The sequence below is a fragment of the Augochlora pura genome, chromosome 9 (genome assembly GCF_028453695.1).
Source record: "Augochlora pura isolate Apur16 chromosome 9, APUR_v2.2.1, whole genome shotgun sequence".
In the NCBI taxonomy this organism is placed as follows: domain Eukaryota; kingdom Metazoa; phylum Arthropoda; class Insecta; order Hymenoptera; family Halictidae; genus Augochlora; species Augochlora pura.
In genome coordinates, this window is record NC_135780.1 from 11,028,828 (window position 1) to 11,049,248 (window position 20,421).

Here is a 20,421-nt window from a genome sequence, read left to right on the forward strand (position 1 = left end):
CGTTGTTATTCTAAATAATTAACGAAGCATCTCGCGGTCCAAAATTACTCGCGCCATATTAATTTCGATCTAACACGAGACTCGTCGGTGTGCCGGTTTTGATAAAGTGTTAGTGGTTTACTTTGTCGATGCGCCCGTTATATGACAACTGTTTTAAATTTATTTCCGACATTCTAGTACGACACGTCTCGTAGAATCGAAATTAGAATCGAATAGCGGGCGGCTATCTCTTAATTCCGCGATCGACCATCCCGTGTGCCTCCGAGCGTTTAATATTAGGCATGAATCAAACACAGGAGACTGTGATTCGATGTAAATCGCGTTCATTCATAAATTCGTTAAGATCGGAAAAGCTGGGCTGGCAGGTTTTTGGCATACAGCGCACAGCGGGACAAAATGATCTCGCGACGATTGAAAGCGTGTAGCCTCGGTTCCATTTGAAATTCTTCAATCAAACGTGCAATAATTGGACTTCACGCTGCAGGCGCGTAGGCGTGTGCACCGTGTAGCTAATTAAATAAATATTCTGTTAAACGATGTACCACTGAGTGAGAGCATGATGAAAAAGTGAAAACAGCTATAAAAGAACAGAATTCTACAATTTAAGAAGTAACATAAATCGGTATCTGATGGGTGTCGATTTAATCCCACTGTGCAGCGACGCGAAACGGAAGTCTTATTTAGAAATCCTCCGTGTAAATTCATCCATCCGCCAAACGCAAATGGTTATAAATTGTTGCGCGATAACAACATGGATCTACGCGGAATTTTCGGGCACGACGACGTTCTTGGATGCGTCCGCCCACCACGATCCGCGAAGTATTACAACAAGCGTTCCACCTGGCCAGACCCCCAAAGTGGGGTCCGATAAAAATATAACGAGTCCTCGGTCTCTTTCCGAACGATTCATCAACGAGTCACACGGTTCTCCAGACACCGGGATGATAAGTGCATTATTTCTTCGCAATTTCAAGTACATTTTAGGAAAATAAGATTTTTTGGACGAAGAAAAGCCTAAGACGTGAACGTGCTCAATATACCGATCAGCTTATTAAACTCGTGAATGTCCCAAGAATGTCGGAACCGGCGCGGCGTCTTGTACGCATCAATTATATTTTCGTGGTGAAGTGACGACGCGACTGGCAGATAACAAGCTATTTATTTCGCTGGCTGACGCAAGTTATTATTATAATTTTTACGAAGGCGGAGTGACCTGTCGTGGGATATTAACGTGGAAATTGCTGAACGGTGAAGAACGACTAAAATTTTTCACGTTCTCCTCGTAAATGTATTAGAATTTTTAATGAAATTTACATCCGCCAGACGATTCGCACGACCCGACAATTTCGTGATTAACTCCACATTATCTACTAGGTATCCATGGCCCATCATTAGATAATACTCTTTGAACTAATACGTCCTGTCCAGAAATAATGGCGTGAGTAACCAATCTGTCGCGAATCGGTACAAGATTTTCGTTTCGAGTGTCAAGATCTCGAGCGACGTGGACCGTTCAGTTTTCATTCAGGCGATCCCTATTTCGAAACGGTACGGCGGCGCGTGTGAAGAACGGCCAAGGGATAAGTTGTGAAGTTGTGAGTGAATTTATTCAGTTCAAAATATTTTCGGTGCCAGCGCATCCTCCTCGTCATCGTTGCCGTGGTCATCGTCGTTGGGGCATGTTCACCGTGCGATCCTCCTGCTTCATCTCCTTCGTCTCCTTCGTTCCCTATATACATCTTCGGGCGGAGAAGTGACAACGACGGGTGGAGCGTGCAAAGGCAATTACGCTTCGATGCCAAGCGCTGAAAATCAGCAGCCGCTTGGCAAGATTCGGAAGACGACTCGTTAAAGAGGTATGCGGATGCTGCCTGATGTGGAACCAGCGGATCTCTCGAAGTTTCGCCCTTCGTTCATATATTCTGTTCTATAAATAAATTATCCTTATTATTGTCGGCGTCATTATGCTGCGCGTTAGAACATTAACCTCTTCAAGAACGAATTTTCTAGGAATAGAGATGATTATAGTTTTCGTTTGAATACATACACATTTTCTCGACTCTATAATTGCAATTCCTCGCTCCCACCCTCTTAGCTGCTGCTCAGCAATTGGTCGGTCATTAAACAGCAGCAAGCCAACAGCCAATCAGGACACAGGAGAAACATTTTTGTAATTCGATAACTGTAACCATTATTTTCTGAGTTGTCTCGAGTTATAGATCAATTACCGTATTTTGTACAAATGGATATAACTCATGCGAAATAAAGAACCGACTAGATATTTATACACGTGTACCTTAAAGTGATAAACTACCTCATTTGATACTGTCTGCTTCGAATGGACTGATAAATGTAGTAGCCCGTCAAAGGCTAGCATTCTATGAAAGATCCAGCAGAGGACTTCAACAATTTATTAAACAATTATTACGTGTCAAGAACAATAAATGCTAAAAGGCATCTCCTTTGAAACATGGTTGTTTTACGTTAACTATTCCCTTCGTAGCAGAAACCAATTGATTACTTTTTATCATTAGAAATTTGAGTCCACTCCATCCATAATGTTATTCTTGTAATATCATAGTTCTATAGTATTTTGGCACAATAACTGATTGATGATGCGTATCATTGAACTATAAGAGATTAAATTTTGTAACGGCGCGTAAAAAGGCCGTGATGGAAGGGTGCCGCAGGCGCACTATATTAGGAAGTATGGCAAGAGGCCAACGAGTTAACAAGCCGCGGGTATTAGAGGGAACAATTCCATCGATACCGCGGACCATCTCAGATCAACAAAGTATTCCTTGATGGTTCATATTTCGAGACATATGCAAATCTGGACAGCAGCCGAATGGTATCGTTCGCAGCATCGGGGCTCAGTTAGTTAATTTCACGGCTTACGGCTTGTAACGCATTCTTTGGTATGAAGGACGCTTCACCACCCACGTCGTCCATTTGCAGATAAAAAGTAAAATCATGCTGTGCACCGACAAGCTTCGTTACATAAACTTTCGTATGACCTAAGAGCACAAATGTTTCGTCGGAATTAACGTGAACATTTCATAATTGATATTACTCGTAATGGCGTTAAATGAGTTCGTTACCTTTTCGACGTTCTGTACAATAAATATATCCCAGCAACTATCGTTACCTAAATAAATGCTTGCCTAAATGAACGTTCATCGTACATTTTGTTTATGGAATTCCAATCATTATGACGACTTCGCTCCGAATAAGTTCCTTCTCTATTTAAAATATTACAAAGTTTTAAAAGAATACGTTGTTCCGTACTTCCTATATTTAAACGTTTTCTATCAGCACGAGGAGGCTAGTCTACCGACTACTACCAACCGAGCGTTCCGCAAATAACGCGCGAAAAATTTGAATATTTCAAAGTATTTCGGCAAGGAACCCTGGCAAAGAAATTTTCGTTGGAGGAATTGATCGACGGTTAGGAAACGTGATCGCAAAATTCGAGATCGACAAAGCTGCGAGATTATTCCATACATGTGGATCAATTTTCGAGAAAAAATATTAATCCGTGCTTTAAATTTTACTTTAAAGTTTAAAACACAGATTGTGGGTACTCGAGACGTAACTTTGAGGTTTCTTGAGTGCTCATGCGTACACAAGTTTGTCGGTACACTATGAACGTGGCTTCAGAACTACAAATTTAATCGTTTCAAAGTTTCTCCCTGAGATATCTTTTTCCACCCGGTAGTCTAGAAAACGGGATGAGAATATTAATTTAAAATACAACTGAAACACTGCTTGCAACAAACCTGTGTAAACAAATTTCGTGATCAAAGTGCATCGAAGATTTCGCCGAGGGAGTTTAGTCTCTGAAAGAGTGCTCTGTGGTCTAGCTAGCGCATGGTCTCGTTGGGTACGTTTGCGGAACGCCTACATTGGAGGGGGGGTTTCGGCTAGCCATCGTGCACAATGTGTATATATATGTATGTACATATACATATGTACCGACATCTTTCACACAATGGGGGAGAAAAGGATAGGAAGAGAGACAGACGTATACGTTATGTATACATCGGTATACATATATATGTATGTCAGCAAGGTAGTGTGTTCGCGGATCGTACGTGCTGAAGCGTTTAAACATTAATCACGTTACGGATGTTTTTGCCGGAGTGACGCGCGCTTAATAGACGAAGACCGATTATCAAGATGCTACGGATGTTCGAGCGCGTCAAGAATGGAAGTCTGTGCTAACTACGGATCGCGGGACTCGCAAATAAGCAGTGCTGATGGACGCGGCCATGTTTTCTGCTAGCAGAAATCTCACCCATTAATAATTCGTTAATCGTCGACCACAAAGTGGAGTGTGCAGAATGCCGATATGCGATGTGAGGGCGAAGTTTCTACCAGCTACTTGCGCTTGGACAGTTCTACTCAGCACCACCACATTATTCTTCTGTTTCCCGTAAGTCTCCTCGCACCGCACGTCTGTAGACCTCTCGTGAGAGGCCGCAACGGTTTGCCATCCTGTTTTCATACGACAAATATCTCCACGGTCTTTGTTGATATACATACCTCTTGTTCTTGTCAATTACACTTGAATTTACAGATGCCAGTATTATGTGTTCCGATGGGGGACATGGGTACCTGCCCTCCAAGGAGTCATCACCTTCATTGTGCTGGCCAATTTCACGCTAGCCACATTCATGGATCCTGGTGTTATACCAAAAGGTACTTTAAACTCGATAGGATGTAGTGCAGTTGTAAGTTTGATGCGAAGTAACAATAACTCTATAGTATCTTATGGAGCAAATTGATTGGAATAGGTATAGAATATAATCGAACCTCTGTAACTAAAATGTTTTTAGCACCGAGATACTAGACGTTCAATCAGAATTAACTCAAGTTCTTTTACATATGTCTAATCTATGTTTACTATTCGTTTATACTTATCTGTATTCGTTTGAAAATCTTAATGTCATATTATGGAAGTAAAAAGAGATTTCAAAGTTATAACTGCAGTATGTGTTTTACAGGGAATGCTACAAGATTACCAAAAATGATTGGTTTGTTAATGTGTATGATTTTTCTTTTGAAGCATCTCCTGACGAAGATAAAGAGGATGAATTTAGTGCACCATTATACAAAAGCGTAGAAATCAATGGTATCACAGTGCGCATGAAATGGTGTCTCACCTGTAAGTTCTATAGGCCTCCCCGTTGTTCTCATTGCAGCGTTTGCAACCAGTGTATTGAGGTTTGTAAGAAGTACTAAAACAGATGTTAAAATGTATATTTCATTGAATCTTAAACTTTTCAGACATTCGATCATCATTGCCCGTGGTTGAACAACTGCATTGGAAGGAGAAACTACAGATACTTCTTTTTCTTTCTCTTATCACTCAGTTTTCACATGCTCAGTATATTTGGACTCTGCCTGCATTTCGTATTAGAAAGGAAACAACAGCTGGGCGAAGTAGACACAATTGTCGCGTATCCTTGTTTCGCTACTCAAATATTAGTTCTCTCATGAAAACTATGTTCTTCCATCTTATGATCCTTAAGCGCACTGTAGATTTGTACTTATGGGAGTGGTTGTGCTCTTATTCATTCCAATCTTTGGGCTGACTGGTTTTCACGTAATACTTGTTTCCAGAGGACGTACGACAAACGAACAGGTAACGGGTAAATTTAATGGAGGCTACAATCCTTTTTCCCGTGGTTGTCTACACAATTGCTGTTACACGCAATTTGGACCACAATATCCCAGGTAATGCATCAACGATTAATTATGATTCATAAATGTATGTAGATGAAACGAATAATCAGTTTATCCTGTGGTGTTCTAGTTTACTTAAGCCAGAAAAGTATTTAGGAAAACGACGCGGAGCTTGCACATCTGAGATATCGACTATAGGCAGTGAGAACCAGGTAAAAACCTACATGGATAGCAGCAATGGTGTTAGAAATGCCAGTTCAAATGCTTACAATAAGGTAAGAGCTAGTGCAACATTGCTTCACACTTCTGATAACTATGTACGAGAAGACTTAACAACTGTAAATAATAACATCTTCTCTAGCATGAAGTTTCAATGCTTCTTCAATGTACATTTACCAGCAGTGTGTGGCTATGCAATTCACTTGGCTTTGAAAGAAACTCTAAACTCTGTGCTATGCTACCCTTCCTGTGCTTTAAAGCTTTCATAGACTATACAGTGTGAATTGCGAGTTTGCACATTTGGTGCACTTTGAAAGTATTTCTTGCACGTGTTTTCTAGTTACTATGCACCGTTTATTAATTTTACAACTTGATTTATTTAGAGTACAATATCAAGCAACGATTCTTACTCTCTGTAGTACCTTGCTCACGAAGTTGAAAAGCTGTGATTGCTGGTCAGCCTTCCGTTCCTTACCTATCCCGATTAACTCAGTCAGTATCCTTGACCGACATGCATTTTGTACAAAAAAAAAATGTGATCCGATAGCGAACGTTCGCTCTGTACAGTAAGAGTAGCCCGATATGTCTTATCGGTTCCAGTTGTCCCCTGGACGAGACGGGTCGGACACAGATATGGAACCGACCGCATCTCAATCAGCGGATTGCGAGCCTACTCCTCCACTGCAAAGACACGGTTCTAAAAGCAATTTCTTCCTGCCACCTGTGGAGAATAGCGAGTCTCCCAGGCATCCTCCGCCAATGCAGCATCGCCATCCAATGCAATACACTGGAGGCAGCCCCCATCCAAGGCCAAGGTAACAGAAACCACGGCAGCAAATGGTAAAGCGTTTGCTAATTTTTTTTCTAATACACATAAGGTACGTTGTCAATACCTATAGGGGAATAAATGGCTCTCGAAGCCACACGCCCGATCCATTGTCACCGGAAGCTAGCGGATCGCCTGCCACAGCTTCTCAGCGAGGTCAAGGTCAGGGTGGTGCTAGTCCTACAACACAACGGATTAAAGCTATCGGAGTACCGACTCCTCTTGCTATTTCCAGTCCTATGCGCAGGTATACTATCACGCTCTTAGCCGCCTAATCTGAGAACGAATAGACAAAATTATAACGGACATAATGATCTTTAATTATATATATATATATATACGTCTTGAGAAAAAGTCTGCAAAAACAATATAGTAACTCATGCAATTGAAAAAAAGTAAGAAAAGATAATCAAATACTCCGTTATATACCCGTGAAGACTTAAGACACGTTGTTTTTGAAATATTGATCTTCTAGATGTACTATTTTTTTTTTTACTTACGTTTTTTTTTTTACCTTTTTGTAATTGTACCTCGCGGCATTTTCATGTTGCACAGAATATTGTTTCTATTTATCTGTAGAGAATAAGAGGGAAGCGCCACACTAGTAAATAGTTCCATTGCATTTATCGAGCACGCTATATCAATTACAATGAGTGAATATATATATATATTGGTTTCTTTTATTCGATGTTCCTGTTTGCTACCTCTCGATATGATGTGAAGCCTGTTTTACTTCAGACTCCCTGTACTCCCTCACTTATGCGAACACCTCGCTCTTGTTCTTATTCTTTTCTTCCTATAACTCTCACCACTATATATATATACATTTATATATGTATATATCTCGCCTTCTGAACGACGAAGGTTCATGAGCGATAGAGAAAAACAATTAAACGAAACAAGGCAAAGAAAAAAAAGAGAAAATGGAAAACATGGAACCGTATTACGCGACCGTAGATCATGTTTAATATCATAGAGAATTAGTTTCTCTGCATGTATATATTACAAGATATATGGTATATAGATAAGTTTGTGTCCCACTGCAGGGGGTGGTAACTGCAAGGAGCTGCTTTCTACCATCATGTTGCAACCTACTGCAGGTAAACACGAACTTCATCCTACGAGGACATATCGTAGTTTCAAGTTATGCTTTCTTGCATATATTACATATATATATATACGTATCTACATATATCCTTTAAGAGAGAAGTATACATGACTCGAACCTATATATGTATATATACATGTGTATACACATATGTATATATGTATATTCACATATATCAGTCGAACAACACGCAAGTATAAAACGTCTTCACGTTAATAATGTATATTTGCTAGGTTTCGCTATATTATATATATACCTTTTTACGTTTCCTTGTATAGATGCTAATTTTATAACAGGAATGTTGCGCTGTTCTCTCTCTGTATCTTTCTTTATCTTTAGCTATCTATCTCTTCTCTGTATGTATCGCCAGAGCCGTATTTGTATGGCTACAATGCTCAAGCACTCGCATATACAAGATATCCCATTTAAAATAACGCATTCGATTGTCTCCTAAAGTATAGTTTACTTACAAAATTGTATCAAATGAAACTTACCTTGTTTCGTAGAGGAACATCCTATAATGGTCACAAATTTTTACTGGTTGGACGTATTTCCGAGATTTCAAGGTAATTTCGTTCTTTTTTTAATTACCTTGAAATCTCAGAAGCACGTCCACTCAACAAAAATTTGCGACCATTATAGTCTGCACCACCTCGATACAGAGTAAGGTTCATGCGACACATTGTTTTAAACAAACTTAGTTTAGGAGATAATTGAGTATGTTACTTCAAATAGAACATCCTGCGTAAACACAAACACACACATATATATATTCATATATGTGTGTATATATTTTTTTTATTCTCATGTTGGTTAATTGTACCATATTTGTCAGTTCAAATAATACCTCTGAACTTGCGCGCTTCGAATACTATGACCCCGAGCTAACATTGAACTTGGAAAATGAAGGATCAAATTATTGACTGCAGACATTACATAAACCTAAGACCACGTTATATTATTACAACTATGCAACAATATAAATATTATGTTATCATAAGGTGAAAATGTTAAGAAAAGAAAGTCGAGCGAACTTTGTCTTATCTGGTGCTCCGAGTGGCATGCAAGTTAAGAGGTGCTACCATGTGTTCGAGTACCAAACAATCAAAGAATCGAAGCTGGTTTGTTGTTCGATGTTGATGGAAGCCAATGCGACATATCTTTGTTGCAGATCGAACCCGGGTACGCCGACGCAGGTTCGTCGGCCAGATTTTATAGGAGTAAACGACGCATCAACGTATTATGATGTGCAGCAGGGGAACAATACCGGTGCTGCCGGGGCTAGCGGCACCGTGGTGACGGGTTACAGTCCTCAACGACGTTTCCTGTCGGAAAGCGAGCTGGTGCGCCAGGGCGGCGGTGACCACTCGTACTCCTGGACGAACAACACCGTAGACAACATCCGGGAGCTGGCTGGTTCCCCGCAGCGCGGCGTCTACATGTGGAAGGACAATTCTCCGGGCAGCTATCCGGCACCGCCAGGGACACAGAACGCAACGACGACGCATCAGTCGCCCTCGCAGCGACCACCACCTTCCTACGACTATTACAGATCGAATCCAACCAGTCCCACGCAACAGTTATACACGAACGCGCCAAGATCGGCGTATCATCCGGCGATCAGGGGCGGCGTACCGGTCTTCCCACCTCATCAATCGCCTCAAGTCAAACGGAAAGCCGCTATGGTGACGCCCACCACGCCCACGTCGGGCGACACACGCCGCAGACCGATGTCTTTCGTTCGAGCTCTTGAAATGACCAATTCCATGGAGATGGTGTCCGCGCCGAACGACAACCGATCTCAACGTCCCACCACGCCCACCAACGATCGAGCTAGTGTCTACGACATGAACTATGAGATATCTGTATAGCCCAGCTTCAACGTCTCCGCACCATCCTGCGGCTGGACGGAGATGGTACACGATCGATTGCCGACACTTAGCGTCTCTCGTTCCAAAGAGGACAGAACTGCGACAGCATATGCCGCTTATGAGATATCCGTCTGAATTTTGTTGCCGATGGAACAAGTATAGTGACCCCTCTCCTTGAGACCCAAGTGGCCTGTTGAAGTGAACGCGAAGGCGTAGGATAGACCTAACATTCTGCGAGAATTCTCGTGTCGTGAATACTCAGAAGAACTAATCCCGCGAGTAGAGCAAACTCTTGCACTCTTTGTATTGAAAAAAAAAACGATGACTTTGTAACGTGAGAATATACATCCAATTCAACCGGAGGGAGTAGTTTTGAATGTATACGATGAATTTTACAATGATTCGTATCCACAGAATGACGATATGCAAATTGAACTAAATAAGATAATGGTATTGTTTATGTTATTTTTAAACAAATTCACAATATATTAATTGTATTACTTTAGTCCCCGTTGTATTATATAACCAAGATGAAATTGTCGAATGATCAGAGAAAATGTCGGGTGTTAAATCTATCTTATACCTCATCTGTGGCCATAATCTTGTTTGGTAACGACCACCAAATGTGTTTTTCGCTGCATAGAAGCGGTCTCTTGCCTACAAACGATTGATAAACTCTGATTGCAAAACTCTAGATTAGGTAGATTTACAGTGCTCAGATCCAAGCATAAACGCCCTGAAACGGTTTGCTTAGCCATCGACGTACGACGCTCAAGAGTTTTGTTCTGTCACTATATTCGTTCCACCCGCAATAAGTATTTTTTAACATGTCGATGCAGCTAGAACACGTCGAAGCTATATTACAAACCCGGCCGTGGTATTAGTTAAGTTCTTCCGGTCCAAATAATGAGCCACCATATATATACATATATACATAAAAAAATATATATATATATATGTATGTATACTTTGTTGAGGTCATGTGGTACGATACCGACCGTTCTTTTGCAAAGGAACACAAACAATGACTGTTGCACGAGTCGTCAATCATATAGACAATGATATACGGCTTCTCTCTCTAACTCTATCTCTCTCCCTCGAAGTGTTACAAGTCTTTTCCATGGTAATAGTTCAGATTTCATGATTAGATGATAACGTTAAAGAATTCCTTAAACCAAGCGAATATAAGAAATACAATCTCATCACAGTTTACGTTGAAATTGCTTGTAATATCTCGATCGAGGAGCTTTGTATATCTGAACGTATCCTAATGTGGAATTGTAAACGATAGTCTTCGGGGAACAGGGGTATCGCTGTTGAATTCTATTTTCCATTGGGAGCTATTGACACAGGGACTGTATTAGGTCTGATTTGAGCATAAGGAGTCTGTTGTCGGCGCAAGACTGTCGTGTCACGTTATTAACGATATTATTTTTTCTTTTTTTGGTCGTTGTTAGAGATTGACGAAGCATTAGATGCGCAAGAAACGCAAACGTGTTCATTGATGCCCCATTGAAAAGGGTGAATAACGCGCGGATAGGCGTTCGGACCGATTGACGATCGAGGATAATCGAGTCACGAAACCGTCAACGAAAGTAAACCCGAACGCGTTAGACATTACATGTAATCTTACAAGCGACGAGAACCAGTTTTCTCGGACCCGCTTGTTGGAAAAGGGAAAAACGATTCTATTTTTTAGTACACAGTAAGGTCAGTTTAGATTTTTATACCATGACGTCGTGACTCAATTTCTAGAAGCGCAGCGTCAATTGCCATTCCTCTTTCGTTTCATTGCTCTTTGTCGAACGCATGACTTTTTCAACTTGTAACAAAGGACATAGGGATTATTATTGCGTGCATTTTTCGAGGCTCGAACCTGATCGACGCTGTGTTCTAATTATTATTCTTACTACTATTACTGCTATTATTATGATTACTATTCTTTAAAGGGAAAGGTCAGAACGAAAAAGATCAGGGTCGAGCCTCGCTCCAGTATAGTTTCCTATTTTCGTTGATGCGAGAGAGTTCGTGTGCAGTTTAATAAAAACAACTGATGAAGTGAAAAAAAAGAAAGAAAAAGAACGTTACTTAATCGATTTAAGTCATTACCAGGATAGAGATAACGAATTCTGTGTAAAATAATCGTGGAATGTGTAGCAAATTTTTAATATACATATTTAACAATATTTATACGTAAATAATAAATATAAGACTTTATAATGATTTCACTTGTTTGTTATGGACAATGATTTTATTGATGTGACCACTAATACCATCAACTTGATTTTTACGAGTAACAAATGGTATAGAATTTTAAAAACGGAGATGTGTCAATGCGAATAGGAAAGCGAATGCACGTAATGGATGTATAACAAGAGAATTCTTAGAGTACTAGAATGAAAGCAAATACGAACGAGAAACATTTAAACAGGCCAGCGTGTCAAAATGTATACAGTAACCGAGTAACCGATTGACGATACAGAGGTGTACAAATTATTAGATGCGAGTTTAAAAAACAATTGAAACGAAAAAGCTTTGACTTGATTACTTTCACGAAAGATGATATATTTACATTGTTTTTATGTTAGTTTAATCTTAGCTTAATCTGTGATGATAGAAACATCCAAAATGTAAACTAGTACAGGATAATCACTCTTTTTTATAGACAACAATGAAACAATAATGGAAAAAGCATATTGAACTAATAATTTACGCGCCTCTGCAGCAAAGAGACACAAAACAGATTCACGGACAGAACCAACTTTGTTAAAAAATGGAGAAAGAGAAAAACAATGAAAAAAGGAAAAGAAACAGTTTTGTAATATACGCATTGCATAAATTTATTGGTGTATGTGCCGCTATTGTTAAGTTTGTAATATACCCCGCTTTTAAAAATGAAAAACTAATTGCATGTCGGTTTCTGTATTATGTATTTGTATGCGAGACCAATAATACCAACCTATGCAGATTTAATGACTAATTACGCGAAATCAACTTGAAACAAGCAATTACTATTATCAATAATTCATTATCATTATGATTAAACAGTACGTATGTTGTTTTGGATGAAAAAAAGCTTTACCGGCCATCAAATATTTTTCGTAAATAGAACGGAAGCTTCTCTTTCGAATCGTGATAGACGAATATGTTTGATAAAACAAAAGGAAAGACTTATATTGCGATCATTAGAAATGTTTCTTCCAACGCTCCTTTCTTCTCAGTTACGTGTATTCTATTTTCTTTCTCGTGACAAGCTGTGCCAAAACAAGAAAACATGATTTTATATAATTCACTTCGATCACATTCGACGAAGGAAACAACACATTGACCATAAAAAAAACAAAACACAAAAGAAACAAAGGACAGTTGCAACATTCAAACGAATTGATTTAGAGAAATTATCTGTAAGGTGTGACGAATGTTTAGTGTTTATAATTCGATATACTTGTACATAAGTATTGCTGGTTATTATCACTTAAATGTACATACATATACATTACGATACTTAAGTATCGCTACAGCAATCTACAGAAATAAAACTCGTGAAATATGAAACCTCAGGATATTCGTTTTAAATTTACAGTTCTCTATTATGACATCCTGTTTATTATGCAATTGTTTTACGTCTATCGTAAAACGTAATTTCTCAATTTTTATTCGAACCTCTCGAAACTAAAAAATATCAATGTGCAAGGAATTAAATATTCGTTTTTATTTTATTGTAGCTTACAATTTCAATCTTGGGATTAAGAGATCTGTCAAATGTTGGTAATTTTATCTATTAATTTAAAAACTTTACCGTAAGAGGCGCTATTATTGTTGGTATAATTTATTCTGTTGGTCATGTTGCTCAACAGTTTAAGCGGTTTGCCACTAGAATAATTGGCGCTGTACAGACCTTGAACAGAACTTCTTGATTTTGCCACGAAAGGCGTTAGCGTCGTTCAAACGGATTCTTTCTGAAAATTTTACGAGATTTTGCGGATCTTAGAAGAATCGTTTGCATTGAAATAAAACGAACATTGCAGTGCTTTTTCGTAAGTTTTCTTATACTTTATTCTCATCGTTTGTTTAGGCACATGTATACATATAAATATATATATATATATATATATATATATATATGAATATTTTCAAAACAGATTTCAGATTCATATAACAAATATAGCAACTGAAATTTCTTTCACATACATAAAGAGGCTTGAGAGATTCATTATGTGTAAACATTGCCATTAAAATATTTTATACATATAGGAACATTATGTTCATAAAAACGTTTCAATATCAAATGTACGAGACATTAGGTCTTCACGAGTAAAGTGAAATATTCGAGACATAGTTAACAACTAGGAGGTATACTTTGCCCATCTGTTTGATTCGTTGTTGATGCAGTTAATTTAAGATATTAGAGCCAAAAGACATTTTTTGTAGTGACCTGAACAATCACCCTGCAAAAAATTATGAATGTTAGCGCACAGTCCCGCCGCTTTTTAAATTTTACTTCGGATATACTAACTTTGATAAAATCTTCCAGTGTCTCGTTATACTGTTGCATGAAGACTTGTTTAATCTCTCCCATATCCACCTCGCTACGAGTGACGACCAATCTGATCAAATGATCATCATCGGTGCCGATGCCCTTCAAACTCTTATATAATTGTTCAGCGAAAAAGCCGGGTCGATTCTTTACGCACTTCACTGTTACAAAATAAAATTGCTATTAACATCAAATTTCTACATAAATCTCCAAATACATCAAGAAAACACTTACCAATAGCAAGCAAGCCCTTCTTAATGTCGCCAGAGAATTCGTTCTCGATAGCAGTTTCAATAGTATGTCCAGTTATGTTATCGTATTCTTGGAATATTTGCCGCAATTGCGGTACGTTTCTCTGAACAAGAATCGCATTGAATGTTGACTCATCGGTACCAAATTGTAGTTCACCTAAGAACAAAACATAACAATTTCAGTTGATCAGTATACTTGGGTAAATCCCAAACTGTATTAGAAAAATAATTACCAGCTCTGAGCAGTTCTTTGGCATCTTCTATCGCAGCAGCGGGATCCACATCGAATGACTCATCTCTATTGGCACAACACAGGGATACCATTAAACGTTTGAAGTTTCCAGATGTATCATCCCTCAGATCATCTTCCAATGATCTTCCGTACACTGAGAAAATTCCCGGTTTAAGAATTCGCGACGCTAATGCAAACGATTCTATTGCGTGTATAACTCACTTAATTCGTATGCCTGTTTAATTACACGAATCTCATGATTAGACATGGTACAAAGAACCTCGATAAGCACGCATTCGTCGGTACCGACTCCGGCCATTGCACCATGTAATTCCTTCGCATAGTATTGTGGCAACGGCATCATCATTGCGAGAATTAATTTTTCAAAATTGCCTGACAATTCGGACTTTAAATCCTTGATGAGATCCTATACGGAAAATATATACGTTATTGACATTCTTCAGTAGTTGATAAAGACTCCGTTCTTACCTTTCCGTATAAGGTTTTAAATTGTACAGCGATCTCTTGACGCTGCAAATTAATGCGGTTGGCTAATATATTAATGATGGTCTTCTCATCAGTTCCAAATCCCTTCATAGCCTTCCTCAAAGCTTCCGCGTCGGCCCTCGGATCGAAATCATTGCACGGCACAACGGTAGGAGATAGCTGCAACACAAATAAATAAATAACAATTCAGAAATCGCATCTCTATTACCGGAATAATCTCAAAGCAAGTAGCGAAGTTTCTCAATTTTATCTCCTCTGCCTCACCTTGGGCGTAAACTGATCTCTTTGGGGGGCTGGGCGTGAATGCTGAGGAGAGGCAGGTTTGCCTCCATATAGAGAATAAGTAGCCTGCCCCCCGGAATAGCTTCCGCCTGGATACAAGCCTGAATTGTTCTCAGAAACGTTGGGAGCAGAAGGATAAGGGGAAGGATTATTAAAAGCTTCTCTTGACTCTGGTACATGCTGGAGATTTGGATATAAATTGTAGTTTTGTTGTTGCGGGTATCCAGAGGGCTGGTTGGAATACATTGGATGTGATTGCTGCGGTGGATAAGGAGCAGACTGAGGTATAGGCATTGAAGGTCCTCTGGGTGGTAAAGGAGGGCATTGACCAGGCATAGGTTGATTTGATGGAGCTGTAGCGGGACAATGATAGGGGGCATAAGGCTGTGGCATTCCAAAGGACATTGGGGGACCATTGAGGAAACCTATATTGCCACTTTGGGGATAAGGCAGAGCACCAGGGGCAGAGGGTGTACCGGGTGGAGCCCCGAACGATGTTGGTGGTTGTCCAGGAAACTGAATCGGTGGTCCCTTTGATATTAAGTTATAAATTAAAATAACAAATTCCAGTCTATGCAGATTATGCTGTTCAATTAATTGCAACAATGTTTTACTGTATTCATTAGAGCTTGTAATAGCACTAATATTAGTATAAATTGACAGCTTGTAGAAATTATAGGATAAACAATGTCAACTGCTTTAACATTTTCAATAATCAATCCACATAAAAACTGAATTATACTTACTTGATATCCGTAACTCATTTTTCTATTTTATTCAAGAAAGTTCTTAAGACTGAGTATTCTGTAATTAAAAAAAAACGTTTTATCACTTGTTTGTTGACTACGAGAAAATAAGTTATGGAAACGTATCATAATAAAATAATTATAAACACACACCTCCAGATGAAGTCGAAACAATCAGATCAAGGAAGGAAGCGACGCCCCTGTTGTATATTTGCACACTTGTTACGAAACACTGCCAAACAAAACGTAGTTTACAAAGCTTTATACCTTTATGCCATGTCTGCAATCACTATGATTAAGATTTAGAACTTACCTAAGCATTCACAGAATTCAATTTTATAGATATCAGTTCCGTTATATTAATGACGCATACGCAACTATGTTTGAAGAAAGACGGTAGACTGTGATGTGGCGCACATTTCCCCGTAGTGGGAGAACAAAAAAAGTATATAATTGTTAAGCATCGGTTAACAACCGGTTACTGACGTCACGATCTACCATCAAAAAGTGCTGACGTTTCAACCTGTAAGTTTACCAAACAACAAACTTCAACAAACCCTTTCGCAGCCGTGGACCTGAGTGGTCGCGAAATGAAATCTACTGACAACACAAAGAAACGTAACACTAAATGAACAGAATTTTTCGAGTTCAACGGAATGTAACTAGATTTGATAAGAATCTTGAATCGAGAATAGTCAAGATCATTATTTATTATCAAATAATAAACTAAATTAAACTGAGAGCATATTGCTGCGTCGATATTGTGTAAGATATGTTAACCAAATTTCCGGGAGCAATTACATAATTAAACCGCATTTCGCAAAGTTATCATTTGTTTTCTCTACGATGTTGACGCAATAGATTCTCCTGAACAATTTCATACCGTTGATATAATTTATTACGCTCTGATTTTGTTAAAATTAATGTTTTTAGATCATGAATCTAAAGGATGGTGTTTAAAATCATAAAATATAAACTCCACATCCACAGATCTGCGAAAATCGGTCGGAAAAAGTTTCCACAGAAACCAAGATGTTCCTGATGTCATGTGAAGTAATTTTTAAACACAAATGCAATCAACAATTGTGTTTACGAATTATTAATAAAAAAACCGTGACCAATGAGAGACGAGATCAGCTAGCGTGAGACGGACGAGCTCATGAGCGAAACTGAACTTTGAAATCTAAATATTATAGGGTATAGGGAATTGTGTATAAAATAGTGTTAGATAGATCGCGAATCAGATAGTGCATAAATCACGTATAAGTGCATGTGTATATTAAACTGTGCAGCAATTTCCCATTAAAAAGATTTGCGTTGTACAGCTTTCATGCAGCTAAAAGATTAATAACATATGGTTTGCGTTTATCACATAAATTCGCAACCTAAACAGAAAAAAAGATATCAAGTGTGTGTTTTAACTATTTATTTAAGTAATTTAACTACATTTATAGTGTTGAATGTGTACAGTAATGGATCCTATTTCCTACACATTTGTAGACCGTTACTTGATCTGTTAGAGAGGTTCGACGTAGAAATTTTCTTTATTCTGATTGGTTGACGATTCATTATTAAGCTAGGATACATTTCGGATTGGTTGCGCAGTAAAATGGTGGGGATGTATGTGCCAGCTTAGAGGGTAAGAAAGCCGTGCAGGAATAGGTCCCCATTAATGTACACGGGTATGTTGTACCCGGCGGGAATAGCGATGCAAGCGCCGCGTTATTTTATTGGTATATGTACATAATTTTGTTTCGTATCCTTCATAAGCTTCGTATGTTTATTATCCCATAATGGCTTCAATAATGAAATAAAAAGTTTTGATTATCAGTGTTACATGTTGCCTGCGTGCGAGTACGATAGATAGGAAGCCTACCTCTCCAAGGTGCCTTTTTGGAAAAGCAGCGATATTCTAGCGGCACTGTCCGCCATTATTGGTGTTTAGTCAGCGTTCAACCAAGTTTTCTTTGATTTACAGAGTAAAAACCACGCCTAGGGCCACGGGATTTGCGCCGTTCTGCGATGTAAGTAATCAGAATTATTTGAACGTTATTCGGTCGCCATTCTTGCGATACTATCGTAACCTTGTTGTTACCGGGTGTTTTCATGTGTTCGTGCAGGGCACGCAGTCGGAAAGATAGCACGGGTAAAAGCGACTCTGAAGCTACGGACAAAGAGAACAAGAGAGAACGGGGCAGAGAAAGGGAAAGAAAAAAACGTGCTGCTTCTACATCTAGCAGTGGTAGTAGGTAAGGTGATAGAAATTTTTCTAAGCGTAAACAGTTACACCAGGTATGCCTGTTGTGTAGACCATGACCACCGAAGAGCAGCATTTTATATCATAGAAAGCTGTGTAAATTATTTCTTAATTAGGATCACTATATTTTTACCTTACAAGATGTGAAATACAAGAAGATCGAAAGAATAATGATCGAGTGTCATAAATCTTAACTTCTTATTTATCCTTTTACTAAAAAAGAATCACTTTGACTTTACCTAATTTCTATCATTACTTCTGTTTAATAGTTCTTCAGATAGTAGCTCAGGATCATCGTCCACAAGCAGTGGAAGCAGTTCAAGATCAAGTTCTAGTTCCAGCACCAGCTCTAGTAGTTCTGGAAGCTCGTCTGGAAGTTCCAGAGATAGAGGGAGGAAGCGAAGTCGAAGTAAAAGCGTTGATGCCTCTCGTAGACATGATAATAAAGAAAAAGAAAGGGAGAAGGAAAGAGACAGAGAAAGGGATAGGGATAGAGATAGGGACAGAGATAGAGAAAAGGACAAGAAGAAGAGCAGTAATTCTGTGATTGACAAACCTAAACCCAAAGGACGTTCCAGGTAAATGTGCTAATCCGAATAATAATATAATATTGTAACATTAAACTTAATATTTCTTTTATCTTGTAGATCACCCTCACCGCGTAGAAAACGCAGAGAAAGATCACCCATTCCTAGACCAACAAAAATACACATTGGACATTTAACACGTAATGTTACTAAAGAACACATTATGGAAATCTTTTCAACATACGGCCAGATAAAAATGGTGGATTTTGCTATGGATAAGCTTCACCCTAACCAAGGCCGAGGTTTCGCTTACGTGGAATTTGAAACAGCAGACGAAGCAGAGAATGCAATGAAACATATGGATGGTGGTAAGTATAGAAATACGTTGCGAAGCTCGACCTCTTGTTATGTGTAATTGATTACCCAACTGCAACATATAAATGCTACACACTTCCTTTCGAATAAACTTCAATCGTATGTTTTGCTCGAATTTTACAGGACAAATAGATGGCCAGGAGATTACTGCTGCTCCAGTATTATTACCAAAGCCACGACCACTACCGATGCGGAGGATGTCGCCTTTGATGGGTAGAAGAGCACCTCCACGATGGGGTGGCGGTGGTAGAAATACTCCCCCGCGTTATCGAAGACGTTCACCACCTATCAATCGTCGTAGGAGTCCACGACCACCGCGACGTAGGCCAAGAACCCGATCACGAACTCCCCCGAACAATCCACGGCACAGACATCGTCGCTACACGAGATCAAGCTCCAGCAGCTCTCGATAGCAACTTTTGTTTTTTTGTATATATTATGCAAGAACTGAACTTGATCGACCGCAGTTCATTCTGGTTGGTCATCTTAATATATTAAGGAAACCAATTTTTACCGATTCAATTCGAACATATTTGACAGGGAAGAAGTGTACGCACCGTAAACAATAGGACTCAGTTCGCGACGGTGTTCACCGGCAACTCACTTTTACTGAACACACTAAATCGCCGTTCGCGATTCACAAATACTGCTTTTCAAATATACGAATTTCACACACGTGTCAAAATGTTATTACAATTGATTGGTACCTGAATGACGTTGTGGCGCCAAAACAGAATGAAAGAAAGAAATGTATTTGTAAACTCTTAAATATTGTGTCCCTTTATAGTATTAAATGATACTTATAATACATGAAGACTTCAGAAGAAAGAATTATTTACTACTTGAGCACGTGATACAATAGGCACAGTTTCAGAACGGTATGAAGATGAGAACATGTTCTTTGTACTATATGGCGTACTTATCGCAGGCTTCTTTTCTGAGGTCTTTATGAATCGTTCAATGTTTTAGACTGGTGAAAAGTACTAGAACAGACA

The 20,421-nt window shown here is 39.0% G+C and overlaps 4 protein-coding genes and 1 long non-coding RNA gene across 7 annotated transcripts in view; 2 read left to right on the forward strand and 3 right to left on the reverse strand.

Moving 5' to 3' along the window:
• The window catches only part of LOC144474801 (26S proteasome non-ATPase regulatory subunit 6), a 262,460-nt gene that overhangs the window by 86,780 nt on the left and 155,259 nt on the right, over positions 1–20,421 (reverse strand). The window lies entirely within an intron of this gene.
• On the reverse strand, positions 1,429–4,411 carry LOC144474661 (uncharacterized). The gene is made up of 5 exons (XR_013494765.1): positions 4,298–4,411; positions 3,102–3,242; positions 2,315–3,017; positions 2,048–2,182; positions 1,429–1,927 (listed from the first exon to the last, which is right to left on the reverse strand). It is a non-coding gene; the product is annotated as an uncharacterized LOC144474661 (long non-coding RNA).
• Zdhhc8 (zinc finger DHHC-type containing 8) lies at positions 3,937–11,935 on the forward strand. Of its 2 annotated transcripts, none has more exons than XM_078189753.1 (9): positions 3,937–4,435; positions 4,580–4,701; positions 5,069–5,226; positions 5,290–5,462; positions 5,545–5,739; positions 5,819–5,963; positions 6,508–6,722; positions 6,786–6,980; positions 9,013–11,935. In XM_078189753.1, exons 1-9 carry the CDS (start codon positions 4,344–4,346, stop codon positions 9,710–9,712), a joined length of 1,995 nt encoding a protein of 664 aa, XP_078045879.1. In that variant the 5' UTR covers positions 3,937–4,343; the 3' UTR covers positions 9,713–11,935. The 2 variants fall into 2 exon arrangements, with proteins under 2 accessions (XP_078045879.1, XP_078045880.1); XM_078189754.1 differs by having other exon boundaries at positions 3,982–4,435; positions 6,807–6,980.
• Positions 13,741–16,779, reverse strand: LOC144474660 (annexin B11). Of its 2 annotated transcripts, XM_078189756.1 has the most exons (10): positions 16,581–16,779; positions 16,421–16,499; positions 16,268–16,325; positions 15,504–16,052; positions 15,222–15,398; positions 14,955–15,159; positions 14,734–14,886; positions 14,484–14,657; positions 14,229–14,410; positions 13,741–14,160 (listed from the first exon to the last, which is right to left on the reverse strand). In XM_078189756.1, the coding sequence occupies exons 3-10, from the start codon at positions 16,283–16,285 to the stop codon at positions 14,110–14,112; spliced, it is 1,509 nt and encodes a 502-aa protein (XP_078045882.1). In that variant the 5' UTR covers positions 16,286–16,325; positions 16,421–16,499; positions 16,581–16,779; the 3' UTR covers positions 13,741–14,109. The 2 variants fall into 2 exon arrangements, with proteins under 2 accessions (XP_078045882.1, XP_078045883.1); XM_078189757.1 differs by lacking the exon at positions 15,504–16,052 and having other exon boundaries at positions 16,581–16,763.
• LOC144474760 (uncharacterized) lies at positions 17,894–20,240 on the forward strand. Its single transcript, XM_078189993.1, has 6 exons — positions 17,894–18,152; positions 18,246–18,291; positions 18,388–18,516; positions 18,794–19,102; positions 19,172–19,419; positions 19,550–20,240. Coding segments are annotated over exons 2-6 (978 nt in total). The 5' UTR covers positions 17,894–18,152; positions 18,246–18,289; the 3' UTR covers positions 19,840–20,240.